At 49.9% G+C, this 16174-nt stretch overlaps 2 protein-coding genes across 2 annotated transcripts in view; one reads left to right on the plus strand and one right to left on the minus strand.

Moving 5' to 3' along the window:
* The window catches only part of LOC113247411 (T-cell-interacting, activating receptor on myeloid cells protein 1-like), a 56031-nt gene that overhangs the window by 2973 nt on the left and 36884 nt on the right, over window positions 1-16174 (minus strand). The window contains exons 6-10 of the transcript XR_008960068.1: window positions 13896-14148; window positions 11752-11833; window positions 11392-11640; window positions 9824-10293; window positions 5169-5250 (exon numbers count right to left, since the gene is read on the minus strand). The gene's annotated coding sequence lies outside the window, so the exon portion shown is untranslated. The remainder of the gene's footprint in view (window positions 1-5168; window positions 5251-9823; window positions 10294-11391; window positions 11641-11751; window positions 11834-13895; window positions 14149-16174) is intronic.
* LOC113247408 (T-cell-interacting, activating receptor on myeloid cells protein 1) lies at window positions 679-14855 on the plus strand. Its single transcript, XM_026488477.4, has 10 exons — window positions 679-883; window positions 4086-4121; window positions 4252-4542; window positions 4833-5129; window positions 11308-11352; window positions 11770-11853; window positions 11954-11981; window positions 12416-12477; window positions 12984-13021; window positions 14433-14855. Exons 1-10 carry the CDS (start codon window positions 850-852, stop codon window positions 14574-14576), a joined length of 1059 nt encoding a protein of 352 aa, XP_026344262.3. The 5' UTR covers window positions 679-849; the 3' UTR covers window positions 14577-14855.

Here is a 16174-nt window from a genome sequence, read left to right on the forward strand (position 1 = left end):
TTCACATCATGTCCCCACAACAAACCACTTACAACCCACCACAGACATTTCTCTCCTTCAAATTCCTTTTCTGCCATGTGCCTGCCAGTGAGGGTTCTTCTGTCTTACCTTCTCTTTATAGGGCCTGTTGTCTTGTTCTCCCAGATCCCCCCCCCACTCCGATGCCCTATGACTTCCCACCTCTTTGCCCTCAGCTCTGACCCCATTCCTGCCCTCAGGGTCCCTGGAACATAACCCAGAAGTTACTTTGCTCACATCCTGTGACCAAAAGGACCCACAGTTCCCTGAGGGAAAGAAATGTTGTTGTTGTTGCATTTTCTATTTGAGGAGGTGGGCAGATGAAGAGGGAGAGAGAGAAGCAGACTCCCCGCTGAGCGCAGAGCCCAACGGAGGCTCCATCTCATGACCCTGAGATCACGACCTGAGCTGAACCCAAGAGTCAGATGCTCAACTGACTGAACCACCCAGGCACCCGTAGAGAAATGTAGTTCTTATTCCGGATCGCTGGGAGCCCAGGTATTTGCTGTCTCCATGCAGAAGGGGACGATGGTGAACTGGCAGTGTTTCCCATGCTTTGCATATTCACGGCTATGCCTTAGAAGCAGGTGACTGACTTCTGTGCTGTTGGGAGGACTCAGTGCGTCAAGCCCATGGGAAGTGGCTTGAGAGTGTGTTGCAATAGTCATTTCCTGATAGAGACTAGAAGACAGAAACTCTGGGTGTGCAGAGCAGAGGATTGAAAAACGGGGGGCCACGCTGTTCCTGCACGTCCTGGAGTCAAGTGAACATCTTGGCTTCTCATCAACAAGACTGAAGGAAGATCCTTGAAAGAGGCCTGGGGGTGCTACCATGATGCCCCAACTCCTGGCTCTGCTCTGCGCCGGTAAGTCGTGGGAGAAGGCAGCCACTGTAGGGGTGGGGCTGGGCTGCGGCAGCAGCTGGAGGTGGTGGGGCCTGCGGGGCGGGTAATGGCATGTGGTGAAAAACACAGACTAGAGCCTTCCATTCCCTGAATACAAATTATGTGCAAGGGACGTGTTGGGTGCTTTACACACATTTTCCTGTTTCCCCAAACTCAGTCATCCTTGAACTTCCCCGTGACATTTTTCCCTGTGTATGTGACCTTATCTTTCCTATGTGATCTCCCTCTTCAAATTCCCCGGGTTTTTATATTATTATTTTTGTACTCAACTCTATTTTAAAAGAAAAGCTATAAAACACTTCTATTAATGGGAAATCAGTGTCCCTCATCAAAAAAGGACCCTGCTCGTCTCTGGGCCACAGTTTCCCCCAGTCTTGTTTCTGAGAGGTGGCGGTGAATGCAGGAAGCTGGCCTCAGACTAGCACCCAGCTGCGGTTCTCCCATGGGATCCGAGAGAGCGCCAAGAACTGAGAAGACAGACTTGATCACACAGGCTCAGTGACACTTCCTCTCCTATCATTGTATGACCTCAGTCATCTTACATTTCTTAGAGAACGTCTCCAAACTAGTTCTCTTCCCCATACTGCATTCAAGGTACCCAACAGTCACAGCTGAAGTACGAGCCAAGGTCGCTCTGCTACTAAGCAGAGAAGGTGAATTCAAATTCTGGTCTGCACAGTGCCAAAGACCATAATTTTCCATCGGGCTATATGAAGGAATTAAAAAGGTCCTAATTTGGGGGTTTGCAGAAGTGTCTGGAGGGTGGATGAACGGAGTCATGGTTAGAAAAACCTCAAGAAGGTTAAGTGAACAACGGATCCAATGATCTTAGTAGGTGCCAGCATCCTTCTCCTGTAAAGTGCCCGACAGACAGGCTCTGCGGGTTGCATGGTCTCTGTTGCTTACCATTCAACACCTGTCAGAATGGCTCTCACCAAGAAGACAAGAGACAAGAGGTGTCGGTGAGGACCTGGAGAATAGGGACTCATGCACCGTTGGTGGGAATGCTAACTGCTGCAGCCACTGCAGAAGATAGTATGAAGATTCCCCAAAAAGTTAAAAGTAGGGGCGCCTGGGTGGCTCAGTTGGTTGGGTGTCTGACTCTTGATTTCGGCTCAGGTCATGATCTCATGGTTGTGAGATCGAGCCCCAGGTTGGGCTCCTTGTTGAGCGTGGAGCCTGCTTAGGATTCTCTCTCTCCCTCTGCGCCTCCCCCACGTGCTCGTGCTCTCTCTCTAATAATCGTTTTTTTAAAAGCTAAAAGGAGAACTACCATATGATCATCAACCCCACTCTGGGGTTATATATCTGAAGGAAATGAAAACAGAAATTGAAGGGATGTCTGCACCCCCACGGTCACTGCAGCATTATTCACAGCAGCCAAGGCATGGAAATGACCTAAGTGTCCATCCATGGATGATGGTTACAGAAGATGTGGTCTGTGTGTATAACGGGATATTATTCTGCCGTGAGGAAGAGGGAAATCCCACCATTTGTGACAACATGGATGGACCTTGAGGGCTTTACACGAAGTGAAACAAGTCAGACAGAGAGAGATAAATACTGTATGACCTCACTTTTCTTAGGGTCAGTTTGGTCTACATCTGAGAGTAAGGCCACCAGAGGGGACAGGTGGGGAACATACACATCACCCTTCCAGGCAATACCAATCTTAGATATTTGAAATTTACTCTGGGCACCAAGGAGGTGACTTATGGCCAACTGGAACGTCAGGGAGGCATTTAGGCCATTCCCCAAGGGCAGACAAAAGCTTCTCCATGCAAAAGACAGCGTTCTCAGCAGCCAGTCCCTTAGCACAGGACAGGGATCTCCCCACCTCCTTCCCCTGTTCTCCGTTGACGCGGATGGTTATGCTGCTGCGTTCGCAGGGAATTTGGGACATCATTATTTCTTGAGCTTCAGAAATCTTTGCAAATGACTTTCTTTACATAAGACTTAAACTCCATTGGTCAACATGTATTTATTGAACAACTGCCAATGTCTGCGCTGCCTTCTAGGTAGTGAGGGTGTGTTCTCTGCCCTCAAGGGGATTAAATTCTAGTGACTCCAGATCTCTTATGGACCCAAGAGCAGCAGGAATAATAGTGTCTTTAAAACCTAAGTGGCTTCTTTTCCCCCCAGCCAAATGGTTTTTGTCATTATTAAGATCTCTCACACTCGAGACGCCGTGGCACCAGGGAGGGGAAGGCTGGGTCCTGTGCCCTCTACAAAGATGACACGCTCAGGAGACACCGTGAGTGACAGACACATTTAGGGTACAGGGATGATCAGGAGCTGAGTGTAGTGTCCCTTATCCTCTCTTCACCATCAAATCTAGAGATGACATCACAGGATACCACAGACGCATAAGGTGAGTGGATAAAGGGTGGGTGGGTGGTGGGGGAAAGCACTGGGCTCTGAGGCCAGATGGCAAGGCCATCCAAAGTCCTGGGGCCGTTGTGAGGAGAGAGGATCCTGGGATGGTGAAGTGGGACAATGTGAGAAATGACAGAGAGACTGTGGTAGCCCCCCGAGGATGTCCGTGGCTTGACTCCTGGGAGCTGTGGATACGTTCTTTTACATGGCAAAGGAAATGCAAGGTGGCAGGTGGAGCTGAAGTTGTTTATCAGTTGACCTTAAAGTAGGGAGCTTCTTCTGGATTATCTGGGTGGTCACAGCGTAACCCCAGGGTCCTTACGGTAGCAAAAGACGCAGAAGAGGGTGTCAATGCACCAACCATTGCTAGTTTTAGAGCCAGAGGAAGAGGCCACCACCAAGGGGTGCGGGAGCCTCTAGAAGCTGGGAAAGGCCAGGGAATGGGTTGTCATCTAGAGCCCCCAGAAGGAACGCAGCCCCGAAAACACCCTGGTTTGAGCCAGTGGGACCTGTGTTGTTGGATTTTTCTAACCCACAGGAACAGCAAAAGAATAATTCTGTGTCGTCACAAGCCACTAAACTTGTGACAATTTGAGACACCAAGAGCCCTAGGAAATTAACATAAGGGACAGACCAGCAGCCATGCCAGATGGGTTCTCCAGCAGGAGGCTGGGACTGCTGCTGCATGTGATGACAGGGGTCCGAGCTCAGCGGCAGCCCCCCGGGGAGGCCCCTTAGGATGGGGCTCCAGGTGGCCGCTCATGTCTCATGGACGGTTCTCTTGCAGGGCTGTGTGCTGGCCAAGGAAGCAGGACAGCTGATGGTGAGTTCCTTCGGTCAGACCCTCCCTCTCCTTCACTCCAAACTCCCCGTATCCCTTCTCTTTCCTTCAGGGGGTTTCCTGAGAGCAGACAGGGGCACCAAATCCCATCCTGAACTCTGCTTCCTTCCAGACTCCCTTCCCAAGCCCTCCCTCAGGGCCTGGCCCAGCTCGGTGATGCCTCCCAAGAGTAATGTGACGCTGCAGTGCCAGACTTCTACCAAGAATGTCAACTTTGTTCTCAGAAAGGGAAGCACTTTTGTGGAGTCCATGCCATCACAGGCATCCACAGTGGGCCTGGCTGAATTCCGTCTCACTGACCTAAAAAGCTTCAACGCTGGACAGTACACCTGTGAGTACTACAGACGAGAGCGCCCGCACATAACTTCACAGCCCAGTGACATCCTCCTACTGCTGGTGACAGGTGAGGAGGGTGCCTCGGAGTGACACGGGGTCTTGCAGGGACAGGTGTGGGGGAGGAACCCGCGGGAGGGAGGGGGCAAGGGGAGATGGAGAAACCCAGAACAGAATGACCTGGCTCAGGTTCAGCCAGGGTTTGTAGGGAAAGTCTCCTTCCTGCAGTCAGAGTGGGAAGACGGTGAGACCAGGGAGCTGTTGTTTCCCCCACTTGGCGGGAAGCCCTGCCGGGAGAACAAGGTGGGTGGGGGACCCCGGGCTTCTTCCCGTGACCTTGGAGCCCTCCTTCTCTTCCAGGAGATTTCCCTAAACCTTCCTTCCAAGCCCACCGAAGGGGTGAGGTGACTGCAGGAGAAAATGTGACCCTGCAGTGCCAGAGGCCAGACAATGTTTACTACATTGTAATGTTCGCTCTACTTAAGGTGGGAGCAGCGGGGCCCATACAGGTCCAGACGCCAGCAGGGAAGGAGACGGTCTTCTCCCTCCAGAATGTGACAGTCAGCGACACCGGGAACTACAGCTGTGTGTGCTTCCAGAGGAAGGCTCCTTTCTGGGCCTCGCACCCTAGTGATCGTCTCGAGGTCCGGGTGACAGGTGAGGTTTGCACTGTCAGGGGGACCGCAGCTGGATTACCTGTCTGCCGAGGTGCTGGGACCTGAGGGAGTGCGGTGCAGGCGCAGTCTGTCTCCACAAGACTCTGCAGCTTGGAGAAACCCTTTAGGAAGAAACAAGGGAGGGTGAGGATTCTGTGAAACAGCGTAGAGGATCCCCCGCCAAGAGAGGGAGCGCAGATGGCGGAGGATCACATAAAAGGAGGCTGGGTGGGGGCTTCCCACTGTAGGTGGCCAGACGTGCTGCGGGGGGCAGGCTTCGGGGAGGGGGGATTTGCAATAATTGACTCCCACTAAGAAAATAAGATGTAGCCACAAAACCATTGCACATCTCCTGGCAGAGCACAATTCATTCAGACTAAAGTGTGAATGACACCTCCTGGGGTTATGCAGGAGGAGGCTCTAGCAAAAAGGCAGAGGAGGAGGGAGAGAATAACAGAGCCCAAGAGCATCTTCCTGAGAAAGACTCAGAGACTCCAGGAAGATCTGTGTTCCATTTTCACTGGGACTCTAGCACTCCTGCCTTTTAGCTCAGGTGAGGCGAGCTTTTCTCTTCCTGCCGAGCCCTTTCTTTCAAGAGGAAAGATCTTTGACACACCATGGCAAAAGTGCATAACGTAAAAGTTACCATCTTACTTGCAAGTGCACAGCTCAGTAGTGTTAAGAGCAGTTGTACCACTGCTGCCTCCAGAACGCCCTTCGTCTTGCAGAACTGAAACTCCGTCTCCATCAGACAGCCTCTCTGCACCCCCCGCTCCCAGCCGCTGGCTCCCACCATCCTACATTGTCTCAATGCATCTGACTAACCCAGGAACCTCACATCACTGGAACGATACGCTGTTTGTCATTTTGTGACTGGCTTCTCTCACTCCGAAAAATGTACTCAAGGTTCAGCCATACTGTAGCATAGAGCTGGATTTTCTTCCTTGTGAAGGCCGATAACGTTCCGTTTTACAGCCAGACCACGTTTCGTTTACCTATTCATCAACTGATGGACATCTGGGTCGTTTCCACCTATTTGGCTACTGGCCTAGCCCCTCCTGGCCACCCAGCGGCTATCAATTATTTGGGTGTATACTCAGAAATGGGATTGCTGGATCTTAGGATAGTTCTACCTTTAATTTTTGGAGGACCCGCCAGTATACTGTTTTTTTGTAGTGGCCACGTCGTTCTACATTGCTACCTACAGTGCACAAGGGTTCTGTTGGTTTGCTCAGGAAAGGGATGTTTTTTGACCCTTGTGCACTAGGGCTATTTTTGACAACTGAGTTTGTCCAGGACAAGGGGAGAAGAGAGGTGAGTAGGAACCCGGCATCCTCCTGGATGGGGGCTGAGCACCCAAGTACTGACATGAGGACCAGTCATACCTGCACAGGGCAGTAAACAGAGAAGCCGGACTTTCCCAAAAGCTCATGGGGCGTGGATTCGGGGCTCCTGAGAAACGCCACGCAGGACAGGAGAACAGGTGAAGTCAGTGGACCTGAGTTAAAACTACAGCTCTGGCCCTCACTGTCTGTGAGTATTCCTCAACTCAGCTCTTCGTATGCCTTCCCTCATCTGTCAAGTGGGGGGCAGCAAGGCACACCTCCGACCCGCACAACTTCTCTGAGAACATAAGTGATCAATTACAACAAATAGCTCTGAGGACTGTATTCATCAAGACCCTTGGCTGCAAGTGAAACACACCTACCTTCAAGTGACCTAGGGAAAGTGAAGGGAATAAATAGATCAGTCCTTGGAGCTGAAGAGGTCATCCAGGGTCTCCCTATCGTGCACTACTGTATTTTTTGTTGGATAATTCTTTTGGGGGGGGAGAGGGGGAGAGAAAAGTGCATCAGAGGGTGTTCAGCTGTATCTGTGACCTCCACCTGCTACAAGTCCCCTTTGCCTGTGACAACCACAACGTCTCCAGATATTGCCAAGTGCCCCATGGAGGCCGGACCACGCCTGGCTGGAAACCCCTGGGATCGCGGGCCAGTAAATCGTGGGAAGCACGGGGATGCCACCTGGCTTCAGAAACTAGAATGAAGGACCGGAGTCTTGCCTGGATTCTTTTCGTCTCTGACACTCGTGTCCTTATTGGGCCCATTTCATTCTCTTTTAGTGGGGACCAGCTCCCTCTTTTGGGAAGAGAACATCACTTTTAAGGACTAATTGAACATTAAAAAAAAAAAAAGAGCTGAATTTATGAGCAGCTCATAAATTCTACTCCTGGAGAAGCATCTGGCCCTCCTTCCCAGGCCCAGTTCAAAAGAGACAGACACAGAGACAGACAGACAAAGGGACCGGGGAGGGCTGTGAATAGTCCTGGTCAGCTCAGCCTCCAGAGCGATCCTAGGAAATGCCCACCACAGGATGTTATGCAAGAAAAACTCAGGACTATCCAAGGTGACTCGAATGTAGGGAGGGAATGAGCAGTCCTGAAAGAAGGAGAGGTGCTACCGTTCGTCCTATGGTCTGAAAGTTGTATCCCCTCGTCCTGCAATTTCATGTTGAAATTCTAACCCCTAATGTGACAGCATTAGGATGTGGGGGCCTCTGGGAGGTGCTTAGGTCATAAGGGTGGAGCCCTCCTGATGGAACTAGTGCCCTTATAAAAGGAGACCCCAGAAGCTCCCTTGTCCCCTTCTGCCTCCCAGACCATGCGGGCACCCTGCTCTCAGACTTCGGTCTCCAGACCTGTGAGAAAAAGATGTCTGTTGTTCATCACCGCCCCCCCCCCCAGCCTGTGGCATTGTTAGGGCAGCCCAAAGAGACTCAGACAGCTAATGAGGGCAAGGTATCTGCTCAGCAAGGGTGTTTGCTACAGAATTACAGAGCAAGAAAATCCCGAGGCCCTGATGCTGATCTGGAGACCATGGCAGCAGCACCGGGCAAAGCAGAAGTTTTCTCTCGAACCCAGGGCTTTTCTCTCGAACCACGGAGCCCAGGAGTGAGATAGGGAATTCAGCTGCCCAGGGACACCCTTCCTGCCTCTAAGACCCAGCTACTCCATTGTTTTCCAGGTCAACGTGAAGCACAGTCCCCCCAGGGATAAGTCAGGTAATTGGGAGAAAGGGAAGAACACTGAAACAACCCTAGCCATTTAAACAGGGGTGCACACCTGTCCCTTGGGTAGATGGCCCCCCTGTCTGGAAGGGTGTGCACCCACTCTTGTTTTGCAAATAATTCCAAGTGTTTGGATTTTACTTAGTTCACAAGCTATCTTCCTACAGAGTACTTAGCCCGTCTGCCGCGGCTTCTGTATCTGTTGCGCGGGGCTGACGGCAGTACCTCCACAAGGGACTCAGTGCTTAGATTTTGAGGAGTTAATTTACCTAAATCCTTTCTAAACTGTGACAGCAAGTGTCATCTAAGTCATCTAAGTCTTTACTGTTACTATCAATATGGACACGGCAGACTTCTCCCTCTGCATGCCAAACAGCTTTGTCGAGAGCTACGCTCCTAACGGGAGACTTCCCAGGAAACAGAGAACGTGTGTATCCCTCGAACGACAACAGTCGAGATCTTCATTGTTGCAAAGAATTACAAATACTAGTGGACAATTACATGACCTCCTAAGGTCTTCCAGGTTCTAAAACGGCTGAGGGTGCATGTCTGTGTCTTTAACTGTTGCATGTGACAAGGTTAAGCACAGAGGAGATGGTCTTTTCAAAACATGAGGCTGAAAGAGACAAAACTGGAAGAAATATATTGTAGGCTGGATTTGCTCTCTGTAGATGGCGGAAATTTTAAATAATTTTGGTTTATTCGACAATTGGTGAATCTTTTTTTTCCCTCTTCTTTATCCTTGGCATATAAGGAACCTTCTGAGTTCCTTGGGTGATGGTCATACATACTGCTGCTCCTGGCATGAATACATCAGTGACAGAACATCTCACCTGGAAGGACCCAGGAAGCTGTCTTCAAGCCCAATCTCCACCTTTCCCGTGTTCCTCCAGCCACTGTTCAAATCCTGACAACTGTTGCCAAGGGCAACAGGCTGAGAAAGACAGGAGGGTGTCTTGGGTGGAGGCGTGTACCAAGGAGATGATTGGATACAGATGCACTGACAGATTACTGCAAATGGAGCCCAAGAGTTTCCCTACGGGATTCGCCAGAGCCTTTTATAAACCTTACAGTCTGACACAGCTCCTATAGGGCCAGATCCCCAAACTTGCTGCTGCTACGCCAGCATGTTTAACTGGTGGGGATGTGAGGGCCACCTGACTGGCCACGGCAGGAGGCAGGGACAAGCTGGATGGTAGGAATACTGACAGAGGACAAGGAAAGAGAAGCCACTCATCTTAGGCTCACCTCTTATTTCCCTCCACTGGTTCTCCACTGGGGGCGATTCTGCCACTCGGCAGCATATGGCAACGTCTGAGACGTTTCTGGTGGTCACGGCTGGGGCTGAGGGATAGAGGGTGCTCCCGGCATCTAGGAGGTCAAGACCGCAGAAGCCGCAAAACACCCTGTGATGCCCAGACCCCCCCCCCCAAAGAATTATCCATCCCCAAATATCGACGGCGCCCAAACTGGGAAACGCTGCTCTAGACCACTGTGTCGTTTCCAGGTAGACACCAGAGTTCTTGCAGGGATTTTAAGGGTGGAGACCATACTCTCCTCCAATTCCCAAAGCCTCTAATTACTTCCCCTCTGTGCCCCGGACCAGCAGCTGTTTTAGAAACTACTGACCAGAATACCGGCTTCACTGTCTTCCTTCAAGGTCACTTGTGGTGTTTCGGGTTTTCTTGTTCCCTTTTATTCCGAAGTTTGATTCATCTCCAGTTTCCCAGCGATTTCTTCAGAGCCAGACCCTAGAAGCCTGATGGTGTGTGGGGTTTCCTCAGCATTTCTGAAGTCGGAATGAGATCAGTGCAGTCTTTGGTTCGGAGGAGAGCAGAATGCAGCTGGCAGGGCGTGGGAGGGGAGGGTGAGTAGGCAGGAGGTGGTTGAGTCGAACAGTGTCCCACTTCCTGATGGTGTGGCCCCACGGACACGGAGGTGAAGAGCTACAGGTGGTACCACAGGGAACAGAGGAAACAGCGGTCCAGACCGAACAAACCTCCCAGGCCTGCTGCCTTCTGTGAAGCACAGGACTGGGGAAGGAGGTGGGGTCTTCAGAAGGTCTCAGGGGTCAGCTCGTAGAGGCAGAGCCAGCACAGCTGTGGATGGTAAAGGCAAAGAAGAGTGAGGTGGTGAGCAGCATGACATTAGCCGGAGTCCCAGCCTGGCTCTGCTACTCAGAGCTGTGCGACCCCGGGTAACTCATGTAGCCAGCAGGCTAGACACCCGGGAGAGAGCTGATGTTGCGTCTGGAGGAAGCTGGACGCAGAATTCCTTCATCCTCAAAGGAGATCAGTCTTTGTCTTTGGGCCTTCAACTGATTGGATGAGGCCCACCCATATTATGGGGAGTAATCAGCTCTACTCAAACTCTACTGACTTCAACGTTAATCACAACTTTTTTTAAAAAAATGAATTTTTATAGTTAAGATTGCATTTATTCTATTTTATTTTAATTCCAGTGTGGTTAACACACAGTGTTATATTAGTGGCAGGTGCCACCTTCCTGGCAACCAGTCTAGACTGGTATTTGACCAAATAACTAGGTACCATAGCCTAGTCAAGTTGACACATAAATTTAAGCATCACACCTGCCTACATGCTAGTCTTGGGGTAACTGAGTCGGGTCCAGACACTTCCAGAGTACACTCGCCTTTTCTTTCTGCAGTCTATCTTACTTAATTCTGTTCCCTAGATAGACCCAAAACTCTGAAAACCTTCCTCCCACAAACCAGCAAGAGAACTGATAAGAATTTCCTTTCTTTTGAGAAATGTGAAAAATACGCCCTAATAGAAGTAACAATCAAATAACAGATAGTCACATATCCACCACCCAGAATTAGACTTGTTTACAGTCTGTCATATTTGCCCCAAGCTGTTTTCTTTCCTCAAATAAAGATTTAAAAAAAGAGAGTCCGCTTTCCTTCTCAACATTATTCCCGTTATTTCCCCACTTCCCAGCAGAACCCTCTGCCCTGAAGTTGGTGTTATTTCTGTGCATGTTTTTATATGTTTTTATTACATGGGCATGCCTTTGTAAATAATGTATAGAATTTTAAATTTTATTTAAGTTTGTTTAAATTTAAAACTTACCTCAAGAATTCTGTCTTCTAGATAAAACTGAAAAGAAGTCTCCCGTGATGGCAGAAACAGGAATAGGTAAGAGAGTAGAGCTTCCCGGGACCTACAATCATTCACCTGTGGGATGAGATGTCCTTGTGAAGCCATGAGTTTTCCACCTCTGGGAAAATTCTCGAGGATGTCTGTCTATCTTCTGGTGATGCCTGAAGGCTGTGGCCCAGTGCAAGGTCTTTCAGGGTGGGGAGGACCAGAGGCACAGCTCTGCCTCCTCAGTAGCTGGGCCCTTTGGAAATGGCACTTCAACCCTCTGACGTTCAACTCCTGCATCTGTAAAACGGGCATCACGCTGTCTCTCTCCCGGGGCACCTGTAAGCATGAAAATAACGTAGTGAGATCTCCAGCACATGGTAGGAACTCGATCGGCGGCAGACACACTGAGGCACAGAACGTGCCTCAGGAAACCATGGGCCCTCTTACCCGCTCTCCTCTCCCCAGGGGCCGCTGGGATCGCGCTCATCGTCATCTTCATCTTTCTCTTCCTCCTTGGAGCCTTCGTCATCTGCAAATACACCCGGTGTGGTGGGTTCAGGAAAACAACAGCTAAATATTTGGGAGGAAACAGGAGAAACAGAACAGGAAAGTAACACCACAGGGTTGATCCTGTGTCTTTTATCCCCAGGGGCAGCTCCCGACAAGATGACCAAACGGTAGGGCTACTCAGAGGATCCCATCAGCCCATACCCAACTCTTCCTCCATTGCTGCCTTGACTACTCAAGACCTTCTTTCTTACCTCAACATTTCACGTGGCCCCAACCAGCCCCAGCGACCATCCCAAGTGTCTCTCCGCGTCCTCTCTTCTTACGACCACCCTCCACTTCTCACTCGGTGTTCTTTCCTTGGATCCTTTCCTCATGGACCACACTGCCCCCAACCACTTCCCCTCCTCAGCTCTCAAGACTTTGCTGAGCACCTGAACGACTTGGGGACCCCAGGGAGGGGCATATGAGTGTGGAGGAAGTGGGGGGGACTTTGGTTTACACATAATCTTGCTTGGCACCTCACCTCCACCTGCCCACAATGATCCCAGTGTCTCACTCCCATTTCCTTTACCTCCAGTGCTTCACTGTTTCTCTCTTTTAGCTCCTACCCTAAGGAACCTGAAGAAGTGGGAACAAGTATTCAGCCTGAGAAAGAAAGTGGTGGTGGGTACATGTGTGTGTGTATTTATGTGTACATGGTGTGTGCATCCACGTGTGCTGCCTGTGCTCACGTAAGCATGTGTGCTTGAGTGTGCATGTGAGTCTGCACGTGTAGGTGTGCGGGGATGTATGCATGCATGTGAACATGTGTGTGAGAGCATGCATGTGTAGACACGTGTGTGAGCGTGTTGTATGTGTATGTGTGGTCTGTATGTTCATATGCATGTATATTTGTGTATGCACACACATGCATGTGTGTGAGCGGCTGTGTGTGTGTAGACGTGTATGGTTGTGTGTGTGCATGTGTACGCGTGGTTTGTATGTTCGTGTGCATGTGCATGTGAGTATTCTAGTGTGCACACATGTGCGTGCATGTGTGTGAGAGCATGCATGGGTGTAGGTGTGTGCACGTGAGGGTATGTATGGTGAACGTGCGTGTGAATGGGGGTGTGTGCGCAGACTTAACCCCTGGAGCCTGGAGGTGAAGCAACAGCAGACTCTCTTCCCAGACCCATCCGCAGCTACGACGAGCTGCTCACCTGCCTCGGTGAGTTTCCTCTGTGGCCACTGCCCGTCACCCCCCATCGTCCCTGGCTCTCCGTCACTCCCTCTGGTTTTGTCAATGGTTTGGGTCTCCGCTTTCCTCCACCCCCGCCCTTGCTCTACTTTCCAGAAGAATCTGGTCTGAAATTTTCTGTGCCTTCTCTGGCCGGGGGACGTTCATCCCATGACTTGTCCTTTCTGGGAACATTTCCCCACGTGACATGGGATGTACGTCACCATCTTTCTAGGATGAATGCGATGATTTAATGAGCTCAAAGCCACACAATGATCAGTAGGATCCCAGGCATGGCGTAAGCTCTCAGTGCCCCTGAAGCTACTATTACTATAAACTATCTGTTATAATCTCGGGCCAGTGACTTTCCCACCGAGCCTCTGTTCCTTCATCGGGACAATGGGGATAATATGCCCCACCTCTTCATGCTATTTATGAAAATATGGTAACCACCTACCATGAAGTACCTGCAGAGTACATCCTGCAGTTATCAATAGTAACCTTGGTTTTTTTCAGTTACGCTTCAATTTTTTAAAAATTGCGGCAAAATGCATATAACATAAAATTCACGATTTAACCTCTATAATTTAGCAACTTTTGGAATACTTACAATGTTGTGCAATAATCACCATTATCTAGTTCCAGAACATTTCATCACCCCAGAGGAAACTCCAGAGCATTTAAGCACTCTCCGCATGCCCACACCCCCACCCCAAGTCCCTGACCACCACTAGCTTTCTGTGCCTAAGGACTGACCTACTCTGGACATTTCATATTAACACTCTCTTTGATGGCTGTTTGTATGAATTATCTATGCTTTCATAACAAATCATCCCCAAATGCAACGGCTTAAGGCAGCACTTACCACCTCACAGTGTCTGCAGGTCAGAAATCTGGGTGTGGCTCACACTGGGTCTCATAGGCAGGGATAAACGGTTGACCAGGGCTGGTTCAAGCTTGAGTAAGAGAGGATTTGTTTCCACACTCACTCACTCAGGTGGTGGCTGGTGAGATTCAGTTCCTCGCAGGCTGTTGGCCAGAGACCACCTGACCATATGGGCCTTTCCATAGGACAGCTCGTAACACAGCAGCTGGCTTGATCAGCATGAGCGAGAGACCTGAAAATAGACAGGTGTGAACAAGATGGAAGTCGGTCTTTCATCACCTAGTCTTGGACAGGAAGACACAGGAGAGCCCATCCTTTTCACTTATTGTTTGACAGATGCACATCCCTAGGTCCCACCAACCTTCCAGAGGGTAGGAGACTGCACCAAGAATCAAAGAGCAGGAGGCTCTTTCTAACACAACTGTCTACCACACTGTTGTTACAAACGCTAAATCTTCACAATCCAACATTCCTTTCCCAGGAATACTTGATCCTTTTCTCCTTGCTTCCCTTCAGGATAAAGCATCCCAGGTCTCAGAAGCTGAGGAACCCCAAGGAGTGACTTACGCTGAGCTGAACACCAGAGCCCTAAGTGAGGGTCCCTCCAGCCAGACAGAGCAGCCCCTGGAAACCTGTGTGTACTCGACCCTTAAGGCATAGCCAGGAGAACAGTTGGAGTCTGGAAAGGAAGAACTTCCACCAAGGGGATGGACGATGGAGAGAGGACCCTGGAGGCACCAGGCAAATGAGGATCCCTTTCCTCAAATCTCCAATGAAGACTTGTTCCCTTCCAAAAATTTATTTTTTTTAAAAACGAGAGGTATCATTTGCATAGATCAGATGCATGTGTCATTTGCATATATTTGCATACACATGATCTATTTCTACCTATCCCCTTTGGTATAACCACTGTCCAAATAAAAACAGTATTTCTAGCACTCCAGAAGCTTTCTTTGTACCACTCTCCAGCTAACCACCCTTCCCCTGAGATCATTCCTTTTTCTGACTTGTATCACCTCGGATGACTTTTGCCCGTTTCTCATATGCACTCATACACGCAGTAAACCACGTGCGTTCTTCTGTGTGGGCTGCTTCCATGCAAAGACATCGTTTCTGAGGTTCATCCTGGATATTACTTGCATTCATGCCTTCTTCCCTTTTTATTGCTGAGTATTACTCCATTGCAAGCCTGTGCCACAATTTGTTGATCTGCTCTCCAGTGGGAGGACATTTGGTCGCTTTCAGGCTGAGGCTTCTATGGGTCAAGTTGCGTGCACACTCTTAGCTATGTCTTTGTATACACAGGCACATACGCAGGCCTTTCCCTGGATTATAAATAATGGGACGGCTGGGTCAAAGAACGGGTGTATGCTTCATTTCATTGGACACTTCTGAGCAGTTTTCCAGAGGGGCTGTCCCACTTCCTGCTTCCTTCTGGACAAGTGCTCAGTGCCCTTCTTGACTGCCATTGTTCTGTCCCACTCCCTTCTCTCCACAAAACTGCCCCCATAACCTTACACAAGTTTGTGGGCTTGAGTGAGCCTTCCTTGTGGCCTGTGACATCCGATTATTCTCACTCCTGGTACTCGTGGCCCTGTGTAATCCCCTCCCCTGGTTTTGGAGACTTGTTTCTAACCTACAGAATATAGCAAAGGAGACAGGGTGTCGCTTCAGCGGTTAATGACGAATACCATCCAGACAGCAGGCCCTTTCCTGCCTTCGTGATTGTGCACTGGCATGATGACATGAGCTCCCCATTTTGGAAAAGCCCACTTGGCAAGGAACCGAGAATAGTCTCCAGCCACTAAGGAACTGACTCCTGCCAACAAGCATGTGGGCTTGTGTTGTATAATAAAGAATGTGGCTGGTCTTTGCCCTTGGTTCTTGGGAGGTAATCTCCAAGTGCTTGGAATCTCTGGTGTAAAGGAACATCTTTGTTATTCACGGTAAGTGCTTTGTACCACACCTGGGTCTATGTCAGTGAGACGACCCAGGATGGGGGCTGGAGATGCCAGGAAGACCAACCATGTGATTACAGGGTTACAGCCTTGACTTCTGGGGATGAGAGGAGGCTGGAGACAGAGTCAGTCATGAGGGCAATGATTCAATCAATCACACCTATGTGAGGAAATCCTGATGAAAACGCTGGACATTCAGGTAGCTTCCTGGTTGGTGACACATCCTGAGAATATAAGAAACTTTGCTTTGGGCGTCCTCCCAGACCTCCCCCCGTGCATCTCTTCATCTAGGTGGTCTTG

This window comes from Ursus arctos, unplaced genomic scaffold, assembly GCF_023065955.2.
Source record: "Ursus arctos isolate Adak ecotype North America unplaced genomic scaffold, UrsArc2.0 scaffold_19, whole genome shotgun sequence".
In the NCBI taxonomy this organism is placed as follows: Eukaryota; Metazoa; Chordata; class Mammalia; order Carnivora; family Ursidae; genus Ursus; species Ursus arctos.